The 22,355-nt window shown below is 31.2% G+C and overlaps 1 protein-coding gene across 1 annotated transcript in view; it reads left to right on the forward strand.

The window, feature by feature from the left end:
- LOC118193205 (uncharacterized) overlaps window positions 1-22,355 on the forward strand; it is a 343,543-nt gene that overhangs the window by 296,707 nt on the left and 24,481 nt on the right. Inside the window, exons 115-132 of the mRNA XM_085818627.1 lie at window positions 1,711-1,788; window positions 3,442-3,624; window positions 4,946-5,017; window positions 5,143-5,325; window positions 6,497-6,571; window positions 8,139-8,321; window positions 9,507-9,581; window positions 9,710-9,892; window positions 12,295-12,369; window positions 12,483-12,665; window positions 13,657-13,728; window positions 13,957-14,139; window positions 15,039-15,107; window positions 15,672-15,794; window positions 18,563-18,646; window positions 18,851-18,970; window positions 19,091-19,198; window positions 19,305-19,439. Of these exons, the coding sequence (XP_085674753.1) occupies window positions 1,711-1,788; window positions 3,442-3,624; window positions 4,946-5,017; window positions 5,143-5,325; window positions 6,497-6,571; window positions 8,139-8,321; window positions 9,507-9,581; window positions 9,710-9,892; window positions 12,295-12,369; window positions 12,483-12,665; window positions 13,657-13,728; window positions 13,957-14,139; window positions 15,039-15,107; window positions 15,672-15,794; window positions 18,563-18,646; window positions 18,851-18,970; window positions 19,091-19,198; window positions 19,305-19,439 (2,184 nt within the window). The remainder of the gene's footprint in view (window positions 1-1,710; window positions 1,789-3,441; window positions 3,625-4,945; window positions 5,018-5,142; window positions 5,326-6,496; window positions 6,572-8,138; window positions 8,322-9,506; window positions 9,582-9,709; window positions 9,893-12,294; window positions 12,370-12,482; window positions 12,666-13,656; window positions 13,729-13,956; window positions 14,140-15,038; window positions 15,108-15,671; window positions 15,795-18,562; window positions 18,647-18,850; window positions 18,971-19,090; window positions 19,199-19,304; window positions 19,440-22,355) is intronic.

Below are 22,355 nucleotides of genomic sequence, written 5' to 3' on the forward strand. Positions count from 1 at the left end.
TTTAGCGGAGGAAGTATGGAGGAAAAATTCGCAGAAAAAATCTTTCAATAATTTTATTGAATGAATTAGAAAAGTGTATCCGCCACGTAATGGACGTTGGTGACGTGTATAATGTAATAGATGATTTAGAGGTAAAAGTTTTTGGATATTTTATTTATTTTATATGTGGAAATGTTCATATTTGTAAAGGGTAAATACTTTTTCGCGATCAGGTAGGTAATTTCATATATGTTCTTTTTACCGGGTTTAAAGATTGAGAAAATTGTCATGTATTTTCGTGAAATTTTTCTAATTTATGAGAAAAAAGCAGTGTACATGGATATAGTGAAGAGTGTGCGCAATGCCATTTTTGTGCAATTCTGGGATGTTTTTTTAAGTAAAAATAAGTCGGCGTGTACATGGTTTATGTGTATGTGTTATTTTGAAAAACGCGTAAGGAGTATGGTATTGTGCACTTTTTCCCAATTTTGCAGTGAATATTTGTCATGATTAAGCAGTTTTGTTTGATAAAATTTCTAGCATAAGTGTAATTCGGCTAGTAGATTGTTGGAAGAAGTGTTCAGTAGATAAGAAGAAAAGAAACATGTCTTTACTTCGTGAAGACAAAATGGCGGCGGGGAAAAAAAAATAGAGGGTTGCTGTAGGAGAGTTGGTTGCCAAATTTTCGTCAAAAAATCGCCAAGTTACCATAATGTAAAGATCAACCCAATTATGATCTAAAAGTACCAAAATTTACAAAAAAAAAAAAAAAAAAAAAAAAAAAAGCTTGATATTTATTTGTTTACTTTGTTAAACATTTCTTTCAACACGTGCATGCGTAAAGCATACATTACGCATTGTCGAAATTAGAAAATTGCAACCAGAAAACTATTTAATGTGTATTCGTGATATTTATAATGACGAGGAATTTGATTTAAATCATATCAAAGACAGAGTACATCGAGCTGAAATACTACATTTAGTAAGGAATTACAGGCCGAATAAAATAAAAACATCTGCCCTGAAGACAAGGATAGTGCTGACAGATCAACTTCCAATTCATTGCGCGCTGCGACGTCCCCCCCCCTACAGCAGAGCTGCGTGAAATTGATAAACAGATTTCGGAATGGTTAGAGAAACAAAGGATATGCCCTTATCCATTTTTTCAGCAATTCCACTTTTTGTTCGATGGACATCAAAACATGCTTTAACTTTGTAGATCCTTTGGCAGCTCCAGAATCGGAAATTCTTTTTGACATAATTGAAAGCTCAAGCTTACTTTTATAAAATTGCCCTAACAGTCTGCAAAAAATAATAAGCGGGATCCATTTAGAAGATTAAGGAACGACGCAATCTGCAACATTAACTGAAATAGATAATTAGATAATTTTAGCTTTGCTTATACCGTCCGTTATACATTAAACGCGCCATGCGTAAACGTATTATGCACATGTGTAAACGCATATGCGCATGTGTCAACGCATATGCGCATGCGCAAAAAGTTTGTAGCTTTGAGGTCCGGATTATAGATCATTCCGGATTATGGATGTCCGGTTTAAAGACGTTTGACTGTATTACAATCTGTTATTACAATTTCAATCAATTACATTGTGCATTCTAAATTTTTTTGTATATTCAATGATTTCTCATATTGATTATGCAAATATTTTTGTGATTGGACATGTAAATTTTAGACTAATTTAAATTTTTAATGTTATTTAAATTTTTCAGTCGCACAACCAGTCGAAGGCTGCCTAGATGATGCGGAATGCGGATCTGGCTATATTTGTGAAGCTGGAGAATGTTATGGTGAGTTTTAATCTAATCTTTTAATTAATGTTATTGAATACATACTCATTATGTCTGTAATACTAGACCAACGGTTCTCAACCTTTTGACTAACGCATACCATCTAAACAAAAATTGAAAACCTTTAAGTACCACCACTACAAAGTACTACTACCACTCTTGAACAAAGCGCAGTCGCATAAATTTATGAGTGCTAGAGAAATAACTCAGTCAGGATGTGGGGTTATAATTTTTGAATTTAATAGTTAAAAATACTTTGTTTCTTTGTGTACCACCTATTTTTCTCTTGTGTACCACTAGTGGTACGCATACCACCGGTTCAGAGCCCCTGACCTAGACATTTAATAATTTCCTATTTTATGATAACTTGAAATAATATTGATGTATAAATAATATCCAGCTTTTTTGTTGTTATTGAGATTATTAAACTATTATGAGCAATGTGATACATACAGTGAATTTTTGCAAGAAGCTTTTGATGATAAATTAGATTTTTTTGTGTTTTAAAAATGATAGGTTTAAGTCTTCATGTTTATTCTGTTGACAATAATATCTAATGCAAGTATTAATTTAAACATTTATTTTTTTAAAAAATAATTTAAATATTACTACCCATTACTTTTGGTAAAAATTATTACCACATTTTTCCGTATATAAGCTGAGAATTTTTGGAACTTTTTCTAAAGCTAAATTACAGGGGTCAGCTTATATACAGATCCATTATTTCACAAAAAACTAGCGATCATTAGCCAGGCACAAGCAATAACTTTCTGAATATTGCACTTTCTTATTTTTTAGATTATATTTCTAAGGTTATGAAAAAAATTTTTAAATGAAATGAAATGCTTATTTTCAAAATTGTTTAGTGAAAATGAAAGATCTGATGTTTGCAAAATTTGCACATGGCTTTTAGCCTATGCAAGAATTTCTTTTCCTGCTCATCTTTCAGACAAAAAATTAAATGGCCCATAAATTAAGACTACTAGAGGTCATATACAAGACAATAAATGAATGGTGTAAATGTGCTAGCTTCAGTTAGGGTTACTAGAGTTAAAATTATCATCATTGGCATCTGCCATTTTGTTTTACAGTTATTTGACTGGAATATATGCTACATATTTTACCCTCTTGACAATATTTTCACCATCATGGCAAATTGTTACAATATTAAAGGATTTTTTTCCCCCGTTTTTGCTTACATACAGTTTTTGTATTTTGGTAAAAGTTTTGAAGAAATAAATGCACTTCAGAGGCGTTGCTAAGGTTTTCAGCGCCCGGGGACAACTGAAATTTTGCCCCCTTTTCTGTGTGCCAAGAATGGAAAACATTTCATTCCAAAATTTCATAACATCAATTTGGCGTCCCCTGAAAGCTGCGCCCAGAGCCAAATGTCCTCCCCTTGTCCCACCCTAGCTACGCCACTGCTTAGCTTATATTTGGAAATATACAGTATCCATTAATTTTTGCTGCAGTTGTGCATACTTAATTATTGTTATTTTGAATGATGGGCTTTTGAAAAATTTCATTATTATTATTTAGATCAATATTAATATATTTCGTAATGATAAATAATACAATTCAGTTGATATAAATTAAGATAGATACATGTATTTTGCATAAAGATTTGAACAAGTATTTTTGTTTCCCAACTAGAGGGTTGCCGAAGCGATTATCAGTGTGCTCCTGATTCTGCATGTGTAAGACGACGATGTGAAAATGTCTGCAATCAGCCGGGTGTATGTGGAACAAATGCTCAGTGTTTGGCAGACAATCACAGACCAAGCTGCTCTTGTAATCCTGGATATGTTGGTGATCCTAGAGTTGAGTGTAGAGTTGGTGAGTATAATTTACTAATAATTCAATTAAATTGGTAAATCACAAAATATATACTCATTATAATGGGTAAAAATGTAATTAAATTTAAAAACAAGTATTTTATTATTATCTCAAGTACTTGATATAAATTCAGAGACTGTATCAAATTGTAAAAGATCAGTAGGGGTTTGTAAAATATAGTAAGGTATGGTGCTTTCTGATTATTCATGTCTGGACTGAAAAGGCAAAAAATTGTTTCCAACTTCAGAGAAAAATGCTCATTTGGGTTTCCTTATGTCTGTTTCAGTGATGTAACTAGTGCCACCTATTATTTTAATATTCTTTTCCACAGAAGACACACATACTTTTTAGAGGTAATTACATGAATTGATAATTGAGTTTGGGAAAAATCCCAGATTTTCTTTGCAGAATTTCACTTCCTTTGTCCAACAACAAATAAATAGCCATTGTGAATGAGATACATGCCTCTTCAACCCAGTTTCTGATCTGCATTCTTCCAGTTTCTGAAATTGCATACAAATACTTGGTATGCATTTTTTCACATTGTATTTTCATAAAATTTAGTCATGTAAGAAGCACAACTTCATAGAATATTAATTTTCACATGTTACATGTATACCTGGATTGCCACATAAATTTCTTTTGAGACTTTGATGTGGAGATGTTGATAAGCAGAAAGTACTCGTATAGAGTTATGGCGATTGTTAAACATGTGATAAGAAAGCTTAAATTAAATGCATTTTCCCAACTAAATGGTACAGTGTTTGTTTCTATGCTAATAGATGCAAATGTTGCTGGTTCTGATAACAACTTAACCTAGTTGTTTACCCAACATTTCCAAGTATTCAGATGGAATCTAGATTTAAAGACAGTGCAAAACTCCACAGTAAGAGAACTACAGACTATCAACAACTATTAAGTTCTAAGACATATAACAAGATTTTCTGAAATGGTATTATTTCAAAGAAAATGAAGGCAAAGCAAACAACTGGTATTTTTGAATGAGACTGATCACAATTTGAGAGTATTCTAATTATAGTCAATGTTATATGTAAATTGTAATTTATAGTTATAAGGACAGTTTATTGCACTCAAAAGTAACCAGATTTTAAATATTCTCTTGGCCACCAGATGTCTTCATACCTACAATATTTAAAATTTTTAATATGTAAATTATTTATTTTTATTTATTTATTTATTTATTTTTTTACAGAGCTGTAATTTTACTGTGTAGGATTCAATGTCTAATATACTGAATAAATGTTGTCATAATTAATTGAAACATTTGTACAGTAAATTATAATAATTTTTCTCTTAACAGTGGAGGAGCCAGAATGTCGCAGCGATAGCCAATGCACCTTCCGTCATATTTGCGTATATGAAAGATGCATAAGTAAGCAAAAATTTTAATTTTCCCCAATAGTTTAACCAGTCTTTTCTGCTGTATTTAAATGTTGCCAAGTAATTATTTGTTTTATGGGAACTTTCCTTACCAAGTAATTATTTATTTACCTGCAGTTGGTTGTCGCACTGATGAGAACTGTGGTGCTGATGAAGCTTGTATCAACAGAGTGTGCCAGAACCCATGCAACATCTTTGGAGCTTGTGGCCGAAATGCTGTCTGTAAACCTATCAATCACAAACCAGAATGCTCTTGTCTGCCTGGTTTCCGTGGCAATCCAAATGTTGTTTGTGAACAAGGTGAGATCTGTGGCAGAATAATATTGGAAACAATTAGTGGAATCACTTATAAATTTATAATCAATTTGCTAATTATTTTCACTATTCTATTACCATCAATTAGAGGGAAAAAAATGGAAATATTTCTGTACAATTTTTTTTTTTTTTTTTTTTTATCTTGCTCGCATTTTGGAGCATTAATTTCTGTGTCATTCATACTCTTTTGTAAATGATTTAGTGCATGCTGGGGATGATCATCATAAATTTAATCTATGAAATGTTATCAAGTAATTAGTTTAATTTTTAATATTTTTATTTTAAATTTCTGTTGTTTCTTTGTTGGGATTCAAAAGAATTTAGATTATTCCCAAACAGTCAGTTTTAATAAATAATATATGTATGTTAAAATGAGTTACAGTATTCGCTTGCATATTTCAACTCTTAAATATATGATTTGAAAACATCTGATTTAGGGTAACAATGTAAAATGCTTGCACAAATCAAAAAGTATTTTGTGTAAATAAAAGGAGTATTGTTGAAATTGGTAAGCTCTTTGAAATACATAATATAACAGCAATGTGGGATTTTTAATGAAATAATATTAATTTTAATAATATTATAATATTGATGTGTCTTTATGTGGGCTTCTTAATGTTATGTTTTAGTAAATTGCATTTAAGCCATCTCTTCAGAAATAATATAAATATTTCCCCCATCCAATTTAATCCAAAAAATTAATTAATTAATTTTTCCCCCATCCAAATTAATAATTTAATTTTTCAAACAGTAAATTTAATAGGAAAAGGGAGAAAATATACAAATAAATACAGTATTTTATAATCATTTTCATTCAGTTAATAAGTAATCAGTTGTTTTGTTAACTCTGTAAAATAATTATTTTATTTTATTTATCTTATTGAGAACATTGGTGTCTAAATAATCAGTTATAGCAGTAGTGATCTTGAGTAATGGGTTTGCATAAAGTAAATATATCATACAATCCAAAATAAATATGAATTATCAAAACTGTTGCTTTTAATTCATAAACAATTAGAAAAGTAAAAAATAGGTTGTAAATTGTATTTTTATTCTATTACTGCCATCATATTTTTTTCAACCAATGAAACTGTTAATTAAATTATTACAAAAAATGGTGAATTATTTTTTAACATTTGTACTTTTCTTCCTCCAGAGAAAGTTAAACCGGAATGTGAAATTGATCAGGAATGCAGTGTTGGCTACATATGTGAAAATACTCGATGTGTTGGTAAGCTGCATTTTGCATAATATATAAAAAGATTCTGTCATTGTGTTGTATCTACTGAAAAATTCTGCCCTTTTGGAAAGCCCCCCCCCAAAAAAAATGCATTTTCCATACCTTTAATATTATTTATTCCATAATTAAAAATTCTGTTGTTAATTATGACCTCTTAGCAGTGCATGATGATAATTTGTAGCTACTATTTTTGAAAAATATCTTCTCCTTAGGAGAAGAATTCAAATACTGCTTCAGTACTGATTTTTTTTTTTTTTTTTTTTTAAATTTGTAAGAAGAGAAATAAGTGATAATAAAAGGGTGCTGGGTTTGGGGAATATGGTGAATGTGGCAGAATTGCCCCCCTAGCACTGTGATTTATTTTATGAGTCATCAAAGCAGTTTGCGGTCTGGCATTATCAAGATGCAATATGATGTACTTCCTGTTGAACATCATCGGCCTCTTTTCTTTGATTGCTTTCTTTAAATCATCCATTGGCTGACAATATTTCTCTTAACCGAACTTTTCTTTAGGTTTCAAAAGCTCGTAATGTATAAGTCCTTGGATGTCCCATCGCATACACAGCATTCTCTTCTTCAGGCTCAAACTTGGTTTAGAAACGGAGTGGGCAAGTTGCTTTGGCTAACAGTATGATTTTTTTCTGATGATGTTTTTGGAGGTAATCCACATTTTCTTCCTCAGTTATAACGTATAAGTCCTTGGATCCAAAATGGAGGTCCAAAATGAATTTGTTTTCATTCTGAACAAGCAGATAACTCACTAATTATTGTATAATGAGTTATACAATAATAGATAATTCGATTATTCAAATTTTTCTCACTTAACTTACAAAGCGCCCATCTGGAATATTTATAGACCAGTCCTAGTTTCCGAATATAGTCCAAAACGGTTTGTTGAGCTGAGTCAAGAAGTCTCCAAAGAAAAGAAACTTGCTCTGTCATGGTCTTGACAACATCGTCATCGATCAAAGATGGCCATCCAGAGCGTGGCTTATCATTAAAGTCGAAATCACCTGCTTCAAATATTTTAACCATCTCCTGCATGTTCTATCCAAAACTGCATCTCCACCAAAAACTGTCATTAAATTTTGACACGCTTCTATAGCATTTTTTCCTTGCTGGAATTTGTGCAAATTACAATGTAGTAAATGAAATCTATTGGTAGCCATATTTATACAATGGCATCTCAATAATGACATGAGACACTTTTGTTTCATTTAATTTAGAAGAGCAGATGTTTATAAAAGCAGTGATAAAGAGAGACAGTCATATATGTCTCAAATGAATATCTGCATGCATGATGAAACTTGAAATAGCATTAACAGACAAAATTTGCTGGTAGACCCATTATTAAATGTCTAAAGGATATTTCAGTTTTCCTAAAAAAATAATATTTTTACAAAGACTTTTATTTATTTAAAGATTTAAAATTTGTTCAGCATGTAAATGTGTGATTTCAAGAAATAACAATTTTGCAGACACAGAAATAGTCAAAGATTGTTAGTTACATTTATTATAATAGGAATAAGTAATTTAACCTGACACTGTTTTCTTTCAGCTGGTTGTCGACACGACAACAACTGTCCTCGCGATTTGGCTTGCGTCAACCGCCAGTGTGAAAATCCTTGTTTGTTGCCAAACAGTTGTGGTAAGAAAGCAGAATGTCATGCTGATAATCATCGGCCTGTGTGCACATGTCCCAGCAACTTCCGGGGAGATGCATACATTGAGTGCTCTCTTGGTGAGTTGATATTGAAATCTGTTGTTTCAACCTTTTATGGATGACAAAGAATCTCTGTTTAATGTGATTATTAAATGGTTAATAAAAGTGTTTCCAAAACTGTGGTCATAAAAAATATTGGGAGTTTTAATTTGTTTATATTACATTATCCACTTGAGTGACAAGCTGCCTGCAATAGTTATTATTTTTTTTAATTGTAAAATGATTTTAATGAATCCAACTAATGTAATTTCACAGGTTAAGCCAGTAATTAATAATAATTGTAATGAGTCTACATTTATTGCTGTTAAATCACTTAATATGTTAGTTAATAATAGAAAAAATTTGAAAGAAAAATTATTTATCTTACACTTAAATTCAAAAGAAAAATCTGTTGAATTTTGCCAAGTGGCAGTTCATTTCTTTCATATTACTGAGTTTTCTGATTAAGAAACATATCCTACACTTTGCTAAGTAGCAACACACAGCTTGTATATTGCTGAGTTTTTAATCAAAAGTTTATTAAATCTGTACAAAACATGAAATAAAAATAAAAAACTAAGTTCAAAATTAAAATTTTGATGTACACATATTTGGGTGGAAGACTGTGTGTTCACAGTTGGATAGCTCTATGTGCTCTCAGTATGGAATAAATAAAAAATAAATTTGAAATTCAAAAGTCTGGCTTTGAGATGCACATGCTAATGTGGAGGACTTCCATGTGTTCAAAATTTTATTGCTGCACATACTGCCATTCTTCTATGATGTGAGGAACCTCCATACATATGTACAAATTCTTCATTACTTAACAGTAAATTATTAACATATATTTATGTATAATTATAATCAATTAATAATTATTTATGAACTCTTATTTAAAATATCTTTATCTTTTATTATTTGTTGTTACATTACTTTCTTCTAGTAATCTCTTTCTTGTTTCTCCCCAGAACAATTTCATAGTTTGTACTAAATTGCAGTTGTGCATTGTGAATTACAAGCTAAAATGTTTGAGGAACAGTGTATTAAAAATTATGTTTAGTCTTTTAAAGAAATTACTACATGGCATTAAATTTAGTTTTTTGGGAGTATATTAGTTTTGGGGGAAAAACTGCTTAATAAAATATTTATGTCTATATCTGAATCTAATCTAAAACTACTTACAAGCATTTCAATTTCTCAATAAAACTTTTCTCTGTATTTTAGTGAAAGCTGATGTTGAATGTGAGCATGATTTGGATTGCTCTGTTGATAAAATATGTGAAAATACAGTATGTGTCAGTAAGTATTTTTTTCCTTTTTAATAAACCATACATATTAATCTAAAAAATATACTAATGCAGTTCATGTTCAAACATTCTTTGATTTGATGTTTGTAAACCTGCCTAATAAATTTAAATTTCTTGCAGAGGGTTGCAGAACTGATGCCAACTGTAAATTTGATGAGACGTGTATCAATCGGTATTGTCGAAATCCCTGCTCAGTGTATGGAGCTTGTGGACAAAATGCTCAATGCAAAGCTATTAACCACGATCGTGTGTGCACTTGTTCACCAGGATACAGTGGAAATCCACACACATTATGCAGCAGGAGTGAGTGCAGTTTCTTTGATATTTTTCTAACAACTGTGTTAATATAATATGAAACTATAATTTTAATTTGATTTTTCATGATTTAACTTTATTCCTACAGTTGGTAAATAGTTGTTATTTAATGCTTTCCTTTTGTGAGCTTCAATTTATCTTCCTTAAATGGAAAACAGAATTCTGTTGCTAATATATGATTATTTTTAAGGCAGTTGTTGGCATAACAATGTTATTTAATTATGCACATAAGTCCTAATTTTGAAGAACATTATATTTTTATCTTAAAGATGATAAATTAAGAATTGGGTTGGACCATCAATATTTAACCTTTATACATAACATATTTTTTTTCTTCAAGGAATAGAAATAATACGAAAACCATGCTTTTATTGTATAATTAGTGAGTTTTTTTTATACTTTATAGAATTGGCGCCCTGATAATAAAGATATATAGATGGAATAAATATTGCTGGAATCACAATTATTAGTTAATACAGTCAAAAGTCGTTAATTCGGACACCCATAATCCGGAATGATCTATAATCCGGACCTCAAAGCTACAAACTTTCTGCGCATGCGTCGCGTTCACGCATGCGCACAGGCGTTTACGAGAGCGCGTAAGACCCTTACAGCTGCGAATATGTTTGTGCGCATGCGCGTTTAATGTGTAACGGAGTTCTACGCTAAGCTAAAGTTATCTAATTCAGTTAATGTTGCAGATTGCGTTGTTCCTTAATCTTCGAATTGGATCCGGCTTATTATTTTTTGCAGACTGTTAGAGCAGTTTTATAAAAGTAAGCTTGAACTTTCGATTATGTCAAATAGAATTTCCGATATATATTTACTACAAAGCGAAAGTATGTTTTGAAATCCGAAATCTGTTTATCAATTTCACGCTGCTCTGCGGCAGAGGGGGGGGGGAGAAACGTCATTATTAGATTATGATAGATTAGAAAGATTATGTCAAATAGAATTTCCAATATATATTTACTAATATGTAATTTGTATCTACAAAGCGAAAGTATGTTTTGAAATCCGAAATCTGTTTATCAATTTCACGCCGCGGATTGGAAGTTGATCTGTCAACACTATCCTTATCTTCAGAGCAGATGTTTTTATTTTATTTGGATTATAATTCCGTACTAAGTTTAGTATTTCATCTCGATGTACTCCGTCTTTGATATGATTTAAATCAAGTTCCTCGTCATTATAATTCGCTTCCGATAGTGAAGAAAGTGACCCAGAGGTTATTGAAACGAAAACATTTCGATTGACAAATTAGTCGGTATTCTCAACACAGCAATTATAGGACTTGAACAGCGGAACTTTGTAACTAAACAAGAAATTATGTCTGTTTAATGGAATTAAAGAGAAAGTATTATCACATGAAACATTGAAAACTTACATTGAAGGAAATGTTTAATAAAGTAAACAAATAAATATTAAGTTTTTTCTTTTTGTAAATTTTGATACCCTTTAGATCATAATTGTTCTTTATTTCATAAATTACGGTTTCATATTTTTAATTTTGTAATTTTTGCATGCCATCTTACCAGATTTAAACTGATGATCTATAATCCGGAAAAATCGATAATCCGGAATCGCCGAAGTCCCGACGAGTCCGGATTAACGACTTTTGACTGTAATAGTTCAGAGCTATGCACAAGAAGGGGGCAGGCTCTATTTTGGAGTAATTACCCAAAAATGTTGTTATCCAAAAATTATTTAAAAAAGGAAAAAGCAACCATAAAAAATAAAAACTGACATGATTATGATTAGTGCTCACAGAGTTTTGACAAACTATTTGCAATGCTACAGTTTCCTTGTACATGAATAAATAAATAAGTAAACAGTCAAGATAAGCCTAATCTTAATACATACTTAATTTGTTAAATGTATAGAATGCAAACACCTTTTTTTAAAAAAAATATCTCGAGAAAACATTTTTTGAATAGTATTAATTATAATTGTTATCAGTTCTTTATTTCTGAATTAATTTTATATTCTACTTACTTTTTGATTTGGAAACTGCTGCTAAGGTGTTTAAGTATATTGCTTAATTTTGTGTGCTGCTGGAGTATCTGTTGTTATATAGCCAGTATTCTGAAAGGATGCAATAGAAATAAGAATGTAGTGGCCAATCATGTTCATTAAATGCATATAACTAATCTAGCTAGTTTTCTAATCAGAAGAGCCCACTGGGTTAAATAAAAAAAATCATTCAGCATTTGTTGCACTCTTTTTTTTAAAATTATATTTTCATTCAGGTTTAATTTTATTTTCCATTGTACAGATGCTATTAATATTTTTTATCATCACTTAATCCTGTGTATAAAATGTGTATAATCTATCTTTTATTTACCAAACACTTTTAAATATTATTAAGTTCTATATTTTTCTTCCTGCAGCTCCAGTTCTTCCAGAATGTACTGTAGATAGAGACTGTTCTCTGGGACAAATTTGCCAGAACCAGAGATGTGTTGGTAAGTTTTAAATACTTATCAAATTTGGCATTATTTTTCCTATTAATTTTGACAGACAATGCATTTTTATTCAATGAATGAATGAATTAAGTCACCTCCCCCTTCCATGATAGTTGGATGTCGTACCAATGCCAATTGCCCATATGATGAAACTTGTCTACATAGCCATTGTCAACGAGTTTGTGACCTCAGTGGAGCATGTGGACAGAATGCCCATTGTACTGCAGTTGGTCATCAGCCACACTGTAGTTGTCCAGCTGATTTGACTGGTGATCCTCTAGTATCTTGTCAACCAAGTGAGCATTACTTCATTGTGTGGCAAATATTTTATTTTAAATGTAACACTGTAACAGTTTTATAACCTGATGGATATATTTTGTTGTTGTAAACTGTAATTCTTTTATTGACATAACCAAATTGGGGTTAGTAATAAGAAAAATAAACTTATTAATACTTCATTCTTTAATATTTTAGAAACTGAAGCATATATGTATTGATTTTTTACAAAAACTTGATGTCAAAATGAACAAAATTAATGAATCAAAAACTTAAAATATGTGGGAAGACCTTTAATTCATTTTGAGTGTTATTTGAAAAAGATTGAAATTTTATTATATACTGCAATAATTTTTTCATCCAGAAATGTTCATGCAGTCTAACTAAAAACAGTATGTTATTAAAGACCCATGAAATAATCAAGACTCATTGTCTCTTGAGAAGCTTAAAGAACTTACATTAAATCTGATTTTGAATATGAGGAGTAATACAATTTTTATCCAAATTGTACATAGTTACAGGTACTTTAAAGGTTAAAGGAACTTTTGTTAAAGATTTCCTTTAACTTCATCAAAATCAGCAAGCAACTGAAATTGTTTATTTAACATATATTAAAATCCTTTTGCTAAAGCATATTGTGCCATGGTGGCAGTGTTCAAGTATTTTAAATAAAAAACATTGGATTTAAATTGCAGTGCTGATAATCAGAGGAGTTCACATTATATATTTTAAATTTAGAATTTTATACTTTATTTTCTTGCTCTTTCTTAAACATGTGTGGGAAGGATTTAAAAAGAAATTTTTTTTTCCACTATAAAATATTTTAAATTTTTTAATGTAACTTTCTCTGAAAATACTTGTTTTTATAAAACTAAATACATAAATAAAAGCAAAATAGTTTTTTGTAATTTATTTGGTTAAATTATACAAACATTATGCAGTAAATTTTTAGTAAATTTGAACTCATTAATGCGTATATAAACTGAGATCTAATATTTAATATACTTATAGTTCCTGAACAAGGCTGTCGTCGTGATTCTGAATGTGCAGTGAGCCAGATTTGTGTCAAATCTGAATGTGTCTGTAAGTGTTGCCATTTCTTGCCTTCTTTCACTATTCTCATCTAAATTTGCTTATGATATGCTTATTTTCAAGTCATTCATCCTTCATGCAAAATATTTTTAATTAACCATTTCTTATTTGCCTCATATGTGACTTTGAGATACTAATTCTATACACAAAATTAAATTTTTTTTCATGTCATGAATATTGTTAAAATTACATCACTCTGTTCTTGTGTTCATTGTGCAGCGGGATGCCGCTCACACAGCAACTGCCCGTTCGATAAGGCTTGTGTGAACAGAATATGTCAAGACCCATGTACTATTGGTGGCATCTGTGGAGTGAATACGCAATGCCATGTTTCAGACCACAAAGCTATTTGCTCCTGCATACCAGGATATACTGGAGATCCACTCAGACAGTGCACACGAAGTAAGTTCTAGTTATGATCTCATTGAGAAAAACATGTAGCCAATTATCGTATTATTACTAGGAACAATGGATACTTATCTATTAATGGAGGAAAAAAAAAATCATCAAATAATAAAAATAGTTACCAACTTTGACACCATAACACAAATTAATCACCATTGCAAACATGTGATGTCGCTAAGTTTTAAGAATGCGTATAAGCTGCAGTTTTAAGAATGGAATGTATAGATGGATCATGGTTCTATAGAATCTACCAAACAATGAAGGTGATGGCGGTAGTTTCTTATGGGAGTATAATATATTGCCGAGTAACCATCAGTGTTCCAATAATCACAGAGCGCACAGTGATGTTGCTAGAGTAAGAGACTATTTGAAGTCGTACTTAGTGAAAGGCATCAGAAAGTTGAAGCTCAGGTTAAAAAAATCCTTTGAGGCTATTTAAAAAAAATTTGCCAAACATTTTCCATCTGAGATAAAGAAAAGCTAATTTTATCAAGTTAATTATCCAACATTCAGATTGGCACTTAACTCTGATGTCCTTCTCCGTTAACACGGAAATACTGAATAATGGATACTCTAAGACTATTTGTACTAATTTTAATTGTATTTTTGACTAAATAATACAAAAAAAAAGTTAAAAGTAGTAGATTAAGCAAAACAAAAAAAAAAAAAAAAAAAAAGCTGATAAATAAGATTAATGGAAATGGTAACTGAGACATATAATTTGATTTTTAAAGGATTAATAGAAAAATGCAATGTAAAAAAAAAAAAGAAGAAAAAGTGTTTGCAAATTAAAATCATCTTTCTGCATACTTCCAGTTCTTACATAATTTATTCTTAAATTCTTTTATATATTCTAATTAATTTTTCTTTTAATCAAATTATTTTTTCTTTTTTAGTTCAATATGAGTGTGAAACAGACAGTCATTGTGGAAGGAATTATGTGTGCGTCAATCATGAATGTAAAGGTAAGAAACGTTTAAAATATTATGTAATAATGTTTAGATTGCATAAAATCAGAAATAAAATTTGGATAATTATTTTAGTAGGTATTTTAATTTTTAAATATGGATAGGTAATTTGGGTTAAATTAATTGGTGAACTGGATTGTAATTGAAGAAAGAAATTCTTAAAAAATGGGTCTTAGGTCGAGAATATAAAATCTGTATTCACTTTCTAACAAATTAAGTTGGCAATTTAAAATTTTTGCATGTATGAGACAATGTCTTTTGGAAAACTCACCATGAGTTTTATCCTACCATCATTACTGGTTTAATATAATAAATTAACAGTAATTTAAATTAATTTAAGTAGATGTTTAATGAATGTTTATCAATTATTAAAAAGTCTGATTTATTAAATTATTTACAGATAGTGCATCGTAATTCTAAGTGAGAGAATCATCCAATATGTAAACATTCTTATTTTATTTAAAGATTGTCTTTTCATATACATATTTGCTGGCATTTCACAGAATGTATTTTTTAATGCTGCAATTCCACCTGATGTATAATGATTCTTTCTCTCTGTAGATATCAATGAATGTTTGCAAGGCAGAGGTCCATGTGCTCTGGGAGCCATGTGCTCCAATCTACCAGGTGGCTACAAGTGTAGCTGTCCTGTAGGATTAGATGGTGATCCATATGGACAAGGATGTGAGTAATCATTTTTTTGTTGTATTGTCCTTCTATGTAACAACCAACTATAAATCTAAGATCTATGAAATTTAATAATGAAATACTGAGTCCATATATTTATTGACAATGATCATAAAAACACTGAGAATTGGTTACTGATACAGAATCAAAGAAGCATTTGTGATTAACTTCACGCCCATCTATACATAACTTGAGAGAGAACTAATCTGAAAGCAGGTATACTGGTGTATACAGCAAGTGATATACACTCATGTCCATAAATTAAGGATAATTCGGAGTCACACGGAAATCAAACTCTAAAATAAATATATCATCTGTAAAATCACTGCACACATCTTCAAAAATCATATGCAAATTTCAGGAAGTAACCAGATGACACCGATGGTACGTCACAATGACGAGAGTGTAAGAGAGTGATATATAAGGAATACAGGCAAAGAAGTAAAATTGTTCGCAGGCACTTTATAAGCATTTCAGTGCAATAACCAAATAGCTATGACACAAAGGACGCATTTGGATGATTTTTTACGTGGTAGAATTATCGGCCGTCTGGAATGTGGGGGTACCCAACTGGAAGTATCAGACAAACTTGGAATTGCCCAGAGTGTCATCTCCAGACTTTGGCAACGATTCCAAGATGATGGTAATGTGAGTAGACGTTACAGCACAGGTCGCCACAGAGTTACAACGCCAAATGAGGACCGGTATTTGGCAGTTACTGCCAAAAGAAACAGGCGGAGCACAGCCTCAGACCTGTCTCGTCAGCTCTCTTCAGCCACTGGTACGACAATTTCAAGGCAGACCGTGTACAGACGCTTAGAGCAGATTGGTCTATATGCTGGTAGACCTGTCAGATGCGTTCCACTTACTGCAACTCACTGTCGCCTACGGTTAGCCTGGAGTAGAGAACATGCATTGTGGACACCGCAACAGTGTGCTTGTGTGATGTTTTCCGATGAGTTCAGGTTTAGCTTGCAGTCTGATTCTCGCCGGTCTTTCATATGGAGAGCTCCAGGTACCCGTTACCACCAAGAAAACATCATTGAACGACACCGTTACGGTGGTGCAGGAGTGCTCATTTGGGGTGGAATTATTCTGGGTTCCAGAACTGACCTGCATGTTCAAATTGGAACCATGACAAGCCAAATCTATCGGGATGTCATTCTGGAACAACACGTACATTGTTTTTGGGCGCCATGGGCGCACAATTTGTGTTTATGGATGACAACGCCGTCCTCACCATGCAAATATCGTAAGCGAATGCCTTCAATCAGAGGATATCACCCGTATGGACTGGCCAGCATTCTCACCGGACTTGAATCCAGTAGAGCACGTGTGGGATATGCTTGGCCGACGAGTTGCAGCCCGTCAACCTCCTCCTACATGTCTACGGAACTTCAGAGAGCATTACTTTTTGAGTGGTGTAATATCCCCCAAGATCAGATCAATAATTTGATACTCAGCATGTCTAGGCATTGTACGGACTGTATTGCATCGTCTGGGAGACATACAATGTATTAACAATCATACCAACCATGTAATATTGGTTTTTTGTAAATGATTTTTTTTTGTAATTTGCTCCAGGGAGAAAAAATCGCTAATTTTTTTAATAATATCAAACATATAGCATCTTTTTTTGCTCTTTACCTTTTGTTTAATAAATAAGCTTTACAAATAAGTCAAATTTGTTTTGCTTCTAACTCTTCCTTTGCCTGATTTTGCATTATCCTTAATTTATGGACATGAAGTGTTTTAGCCAAAATGTAGTAGATTAAAGTGAGTAATTAATTGAATTAATCATTAAAATTAATTTTTTTCATTCTATGTAATTTCTTTATTAACTCGTATTTTTATGGTCCAAAGAAATCCTCATTAATACATTGATTTTACTTTAATTGACTTAGTAGCTAATTTTTTATATCAACCAAAAATTTTGTTTTAAATATTTGGTACGATTTTGAATCTTAATCTTTTAAGCATTTTATAAACTCGCCTGTTAACAGCTGCCAGTTTACTTTTTTTAATTCTTTCAAAACTAAATGAAGTGTAAAATAAATGAGCTAGAATGGCTAATGGGCTGCATATGTATGTCTTCCAGTCATACATTTGCAAAGCCTTTGCATAGTTCATTAGAGATTATTAATTTTATTATTTTTTTAAATGTTTGGAAGAATGTCCATTAAAAAGAAAGAGAAAGGGGCTTGCAAAGCAACAACAGATCTATTAGGTAAAAGTTTTATGCTGAGGTGAATAAAACAGTAATTAACCAGTTTCTAAAACAGTACTGAGTGAAAAAAAACACATGGAATATAGCAATGAATTGGTCACTTCATCTTTATCAGTGTTCTCAAGTTAGCTTCAACCCAGGTTTTTGAGGACTAAAAGAATTAGTCTTTTAAGGGGAAAAATATTTATTGGATATAATAAAAATAAAATGCACTATGTGCTAGTTTATCCTGATTTATGGTAATCTTCCCTCACTTTTTTCTAAAGCTTTCATTTTAAATTTCATGGAATATTTTTTATTAATAGGAAAGTATAACTTTTGAAAAATAAATAATAAATGATGTAAAGTATTAAAATGTAGTAATGTTGCAAATAGAACTGGCAGTCTATTTTTATTGCTGTATAGCAAACGTGGAACACGATCTAATATAATTAAACATTTGGCAAGTATTCATTTTAATCCATTAAAAAATGAACATTTGGTTGATTAAATTTATCTATTACTTTACTGCAATTTTAAATTTGGATTTTTTTTACAGGCCGACAAATGCCAAAGGTGTGCAGAAGAGACGAAGATTGCAAGTTCATAGAGGCTTGCAACAGACTGACTGGTGAATGCTATGGTATGAATACATTATTTATTATTTGCCTTGTGTTTATAATGAAAATCTCGAATTTTTTTTAATAAAATTCCAGAAAGTCTTAGAATACTGACCATAAATTATTCTTAGTTATACTTACTGAATGTGCACTAATATATTATAGCAAATCTTTTGTAAAATATTATGGAATGATATATTGAAATGTGTTTAATTTTTATGTAACAGAGGTTTGTGACAGGCCTGGTATTTGTGGTAAAGGTGCAATGTGTTCGGCTGCAAACCATCATTATGAATGTTATTGTCCACCAGGTTATACTGGAAATCCATACATTGAATGCAGCATATGTAAGTGAAATTTCCAGTTCATCTTAAAGGAAACCATAAAGAAAATTTCCTGGTTCTGAACATAGCTTCACTTTATTTCATTCATGTAAGAAGTAATTTAATTTGTTTTAATGTTTGCAGTGGAAACTTGTGGTACACATAATCCATGCTCTGGCAACTTGGTATGTTTGGACGGTACTCGATGTGGCTGTCCAGCTCCATTCGAACAAAGAGGATTTTTCTGTATAAGTGAGTAATATGTGCATATAAATTACTGAATACCAGCTTTGCATACTTTTTGTATTTTTATTGAATATATGAGATATATATGTTCATGTTTCTTTTCATTTTCTAGTCTCCGAAACAAGTCGAAATTGCAGCACAACCAATCCTTGTCCAGATAATGAAGAATGCGTCTCTGCAGAACAGCCTGCTGGCATATGTGTCTGTCCACGAGGTTTTGTGTTGATGTCGAATGGAATTTGCAGAGGTAAACATTTGCTTTAGTTTGAAACAGATATTCGAATCGAGATCTATCTGAATATTGGTATTTACCCTTTTTACCTCTAGCCAACCTGTATACATAGTAATCTTTTTGGTTCTAAAACTCGATATTGAGTTTTATAGTGAATGAGCACAAATTAGGGTCCCCACAATATGTTTTCACTAATGATGTTTCTCTATGTAGGACATTTTTTTTTGTTTTGTTTTGTTTGTTGTTGTCTATGATAATTCTTATGTCAAATTTCCCCCCCCCCCAAAAAAAAAAAATTCCACATTTAAGCTTTCTGCATTCACATAAAGAGTTGATTAAATTTTGAATAAAACTGAGTACCAGAAGTGGTGCTTTGCTTGAAGACCATAATAACCTTGCACAATCACTGGAACATATTGTTGCATACATATAAAAGGACAATTCTTGTTTTTAACAAGCATTTTTTACTAAAACCTAAATATTGCTGAGATAAATGTGCAGATCAAAATAAATTTAGTTTTGTTTTCATTATAGAAATAATACAGAAAAAAAATTATGATATTTGTTTTAAAATTTTTATTTTAAATGTATATTAAATATATATTAAAAATACTCAATTTTCTTTAATTAAAAACCAATTAAATTATATGTTATTCAGCTGCCCATTAAAATATGATTTTTAATTAAAAAACGTAAAGGGATTTTGTTGAATTTAAAGGGTTGAAATTTATATCAACATTGGGTTATGTTGGTATAAATTTAGAGAAACCAGTTTTTACAAGTGGCCCATTAGGTCTAATAAAATATAATCCATAATTTCATATGACAAACTTTTCTGTTTATTGGAATAACAAATTCTTTGTTTCATTTTGCTTACAAATGATCAACAAGAAGTAATATTTTGCTTACAAATGATCAACAAGAAGTAATATTTTACTTCTTGCTGTAAAGTCCATTGCTGTTAAAAGTGAGCAGAAGGTCATGTGCCAACCACATCAGATTTTTTTCATTAGAAATGAAAAAATCTGATGTGATCTATTATTTTTCTTAAGAATTTCTGATAATATGAACAAATTCACATACTTTGTATAATTTAGATTAACCAGAGATTCTATATGTTATCATAAGGTTATAACATTCATCACTAGTTAATGATTGTCATGTGTAATATTGCATTTATCAAAAATAATAATATTAAAAAAATAAAAAAATGCTGTGGTCCCAAGAAATTCTAGAAAATATTGGGTCATTCCATAAATTCGTGCCCATTTTTTTGGTAAATTTTTAAACAATATAAAAAAAACACAATTTAACATTTTAAACAATTACAGTCAAAAGTCTTTAATCCGGACTTGTTGGGACTTCGGCGATTCCGGATTATAGATCATCAGTTTAAATCTGGTAAGATGGCATGCAGAAATTATAAAATTAAAAATATGAAACCGTAATTTATGAAATAAAGAGCATTTATGATCTAAAGGATATCAAAATTTACAAAAAAAAAAGAAAAAAGCTTAATATTTATTTGTTTACTTTATTAAACATTTCTTTCAACGCGTGCATGCGTAAAGCATACATTACGCATAGTTGAAATTAGAAAATTGCAACCAGAAAACTATTTGATTTGTATTCATGATATTAATAATGATGAGGAATTTGATTTAAATCATATCAAATACTGAGTACATCGAGATGAAATACTACATTTAATAAGGAATTATAAGCTGAATAAAATAAAAACATCTGCCTTGAAGATAAGGATAGTGCTGATGCATCAACTTCCAGTTAATTGCGTGCTGCGACGTCCCCCCCCCCGGCAGAGTCGCGTGAAATTGATAAACAGATTTTGGAATGGTTAGAGAAACAGAGGATATGCCTTTATCCATTTTTTGCAGCAATTCCACTTTTTGTTTGATGGACATCGAAACATGCTTTCTCTTTGTAGATCCTTTGGCAGCTCCAGAATCGGAAATTCTTTTTGACATAATCGAAAGCTCAAGCTTACTTTTATAAAATTGCTCTAACAGTCTGCAAAAAATAATAAGCCGGATCCATTTAGAAGATTAAGGAACAACGCAATCTGCAACATTAACTGAAATAGATAATGAGATAATTTTAGCTTAGCTTATACCGTCCGTTATACATTAAACGCGCATGCGTAAACGTATTATGCGCATGCGTCAACGCATTATGCGCAGAAAGTTTGTAGCTTTGAGGCCTGGATTATAGATTATTCCGGATTATGGGTGTCCGGATTAACGACTTTTGACTGTATATATTTTCCTCCATTATATACAGTGTCTCGCCATATTACAGGTAGCTTTTTTATGCCACTGCTGTAGAAAGTGGTTTTGATGCAAAAAAAACTTGAAAGTTCATTGTGTACATTCTGTTTAGACTTTAATTTTTTTCCAGTAAAAAAAATGTTAAGGCACAAAATAAGTGAAAATTACTTGGAACAATATCTGAGGAGTAAGCAGGATGTGGCAAAAGCTCCCAATTAAATTCACTAATTTTTTGCAGCGTTGTTCGAGCCGTATGTAATCTAGCATTATCATGATGAAACAACATTTTCTTGATATTCATCAATCGTGAGCATTGTTTGATCAATTCTGAGTTTAAACAGCAAGTTGTTCACTATAAACTTCTGAATTAATCGTTTGATTTGGTTCTAACAGTTCAAAATGTCCTGAACGGGGTTTATCATCATTGCTGCTTTTTCCGATTTTAAATTTTTTAAACCATTTCTGAGCAGTCCTTACACTAATAGTGTGTTTACCATGTACACTATTAATTTTTATCAGTGCAAACCTGGCAGATTCACCATACGAAAAAAAAGTGTAGCACAGCACGTTTGTACTGATTATCTATATTCATCTTCTGTGGGTACTAAATTGCATTTGATAGTTACGAAAGTTGGTGTTGAACTGA

Source organism: Stegodyphus dumicola, chromosome 1 (genome assembly GCF_044657685.1).
Source record: "Stegodyphus dumicola isolate Sdum_Otavi_A_Nest chromosome 1, ASM4465768v1".
In the NCBI taxonomy this organism is placed as follows: domain Eukaryota; kingdom Metazoa; phylum Arthropoda; class Arachnida; order Araneae; family Eresidae; genus Stegodyphus; species Stegodyphus dumicola.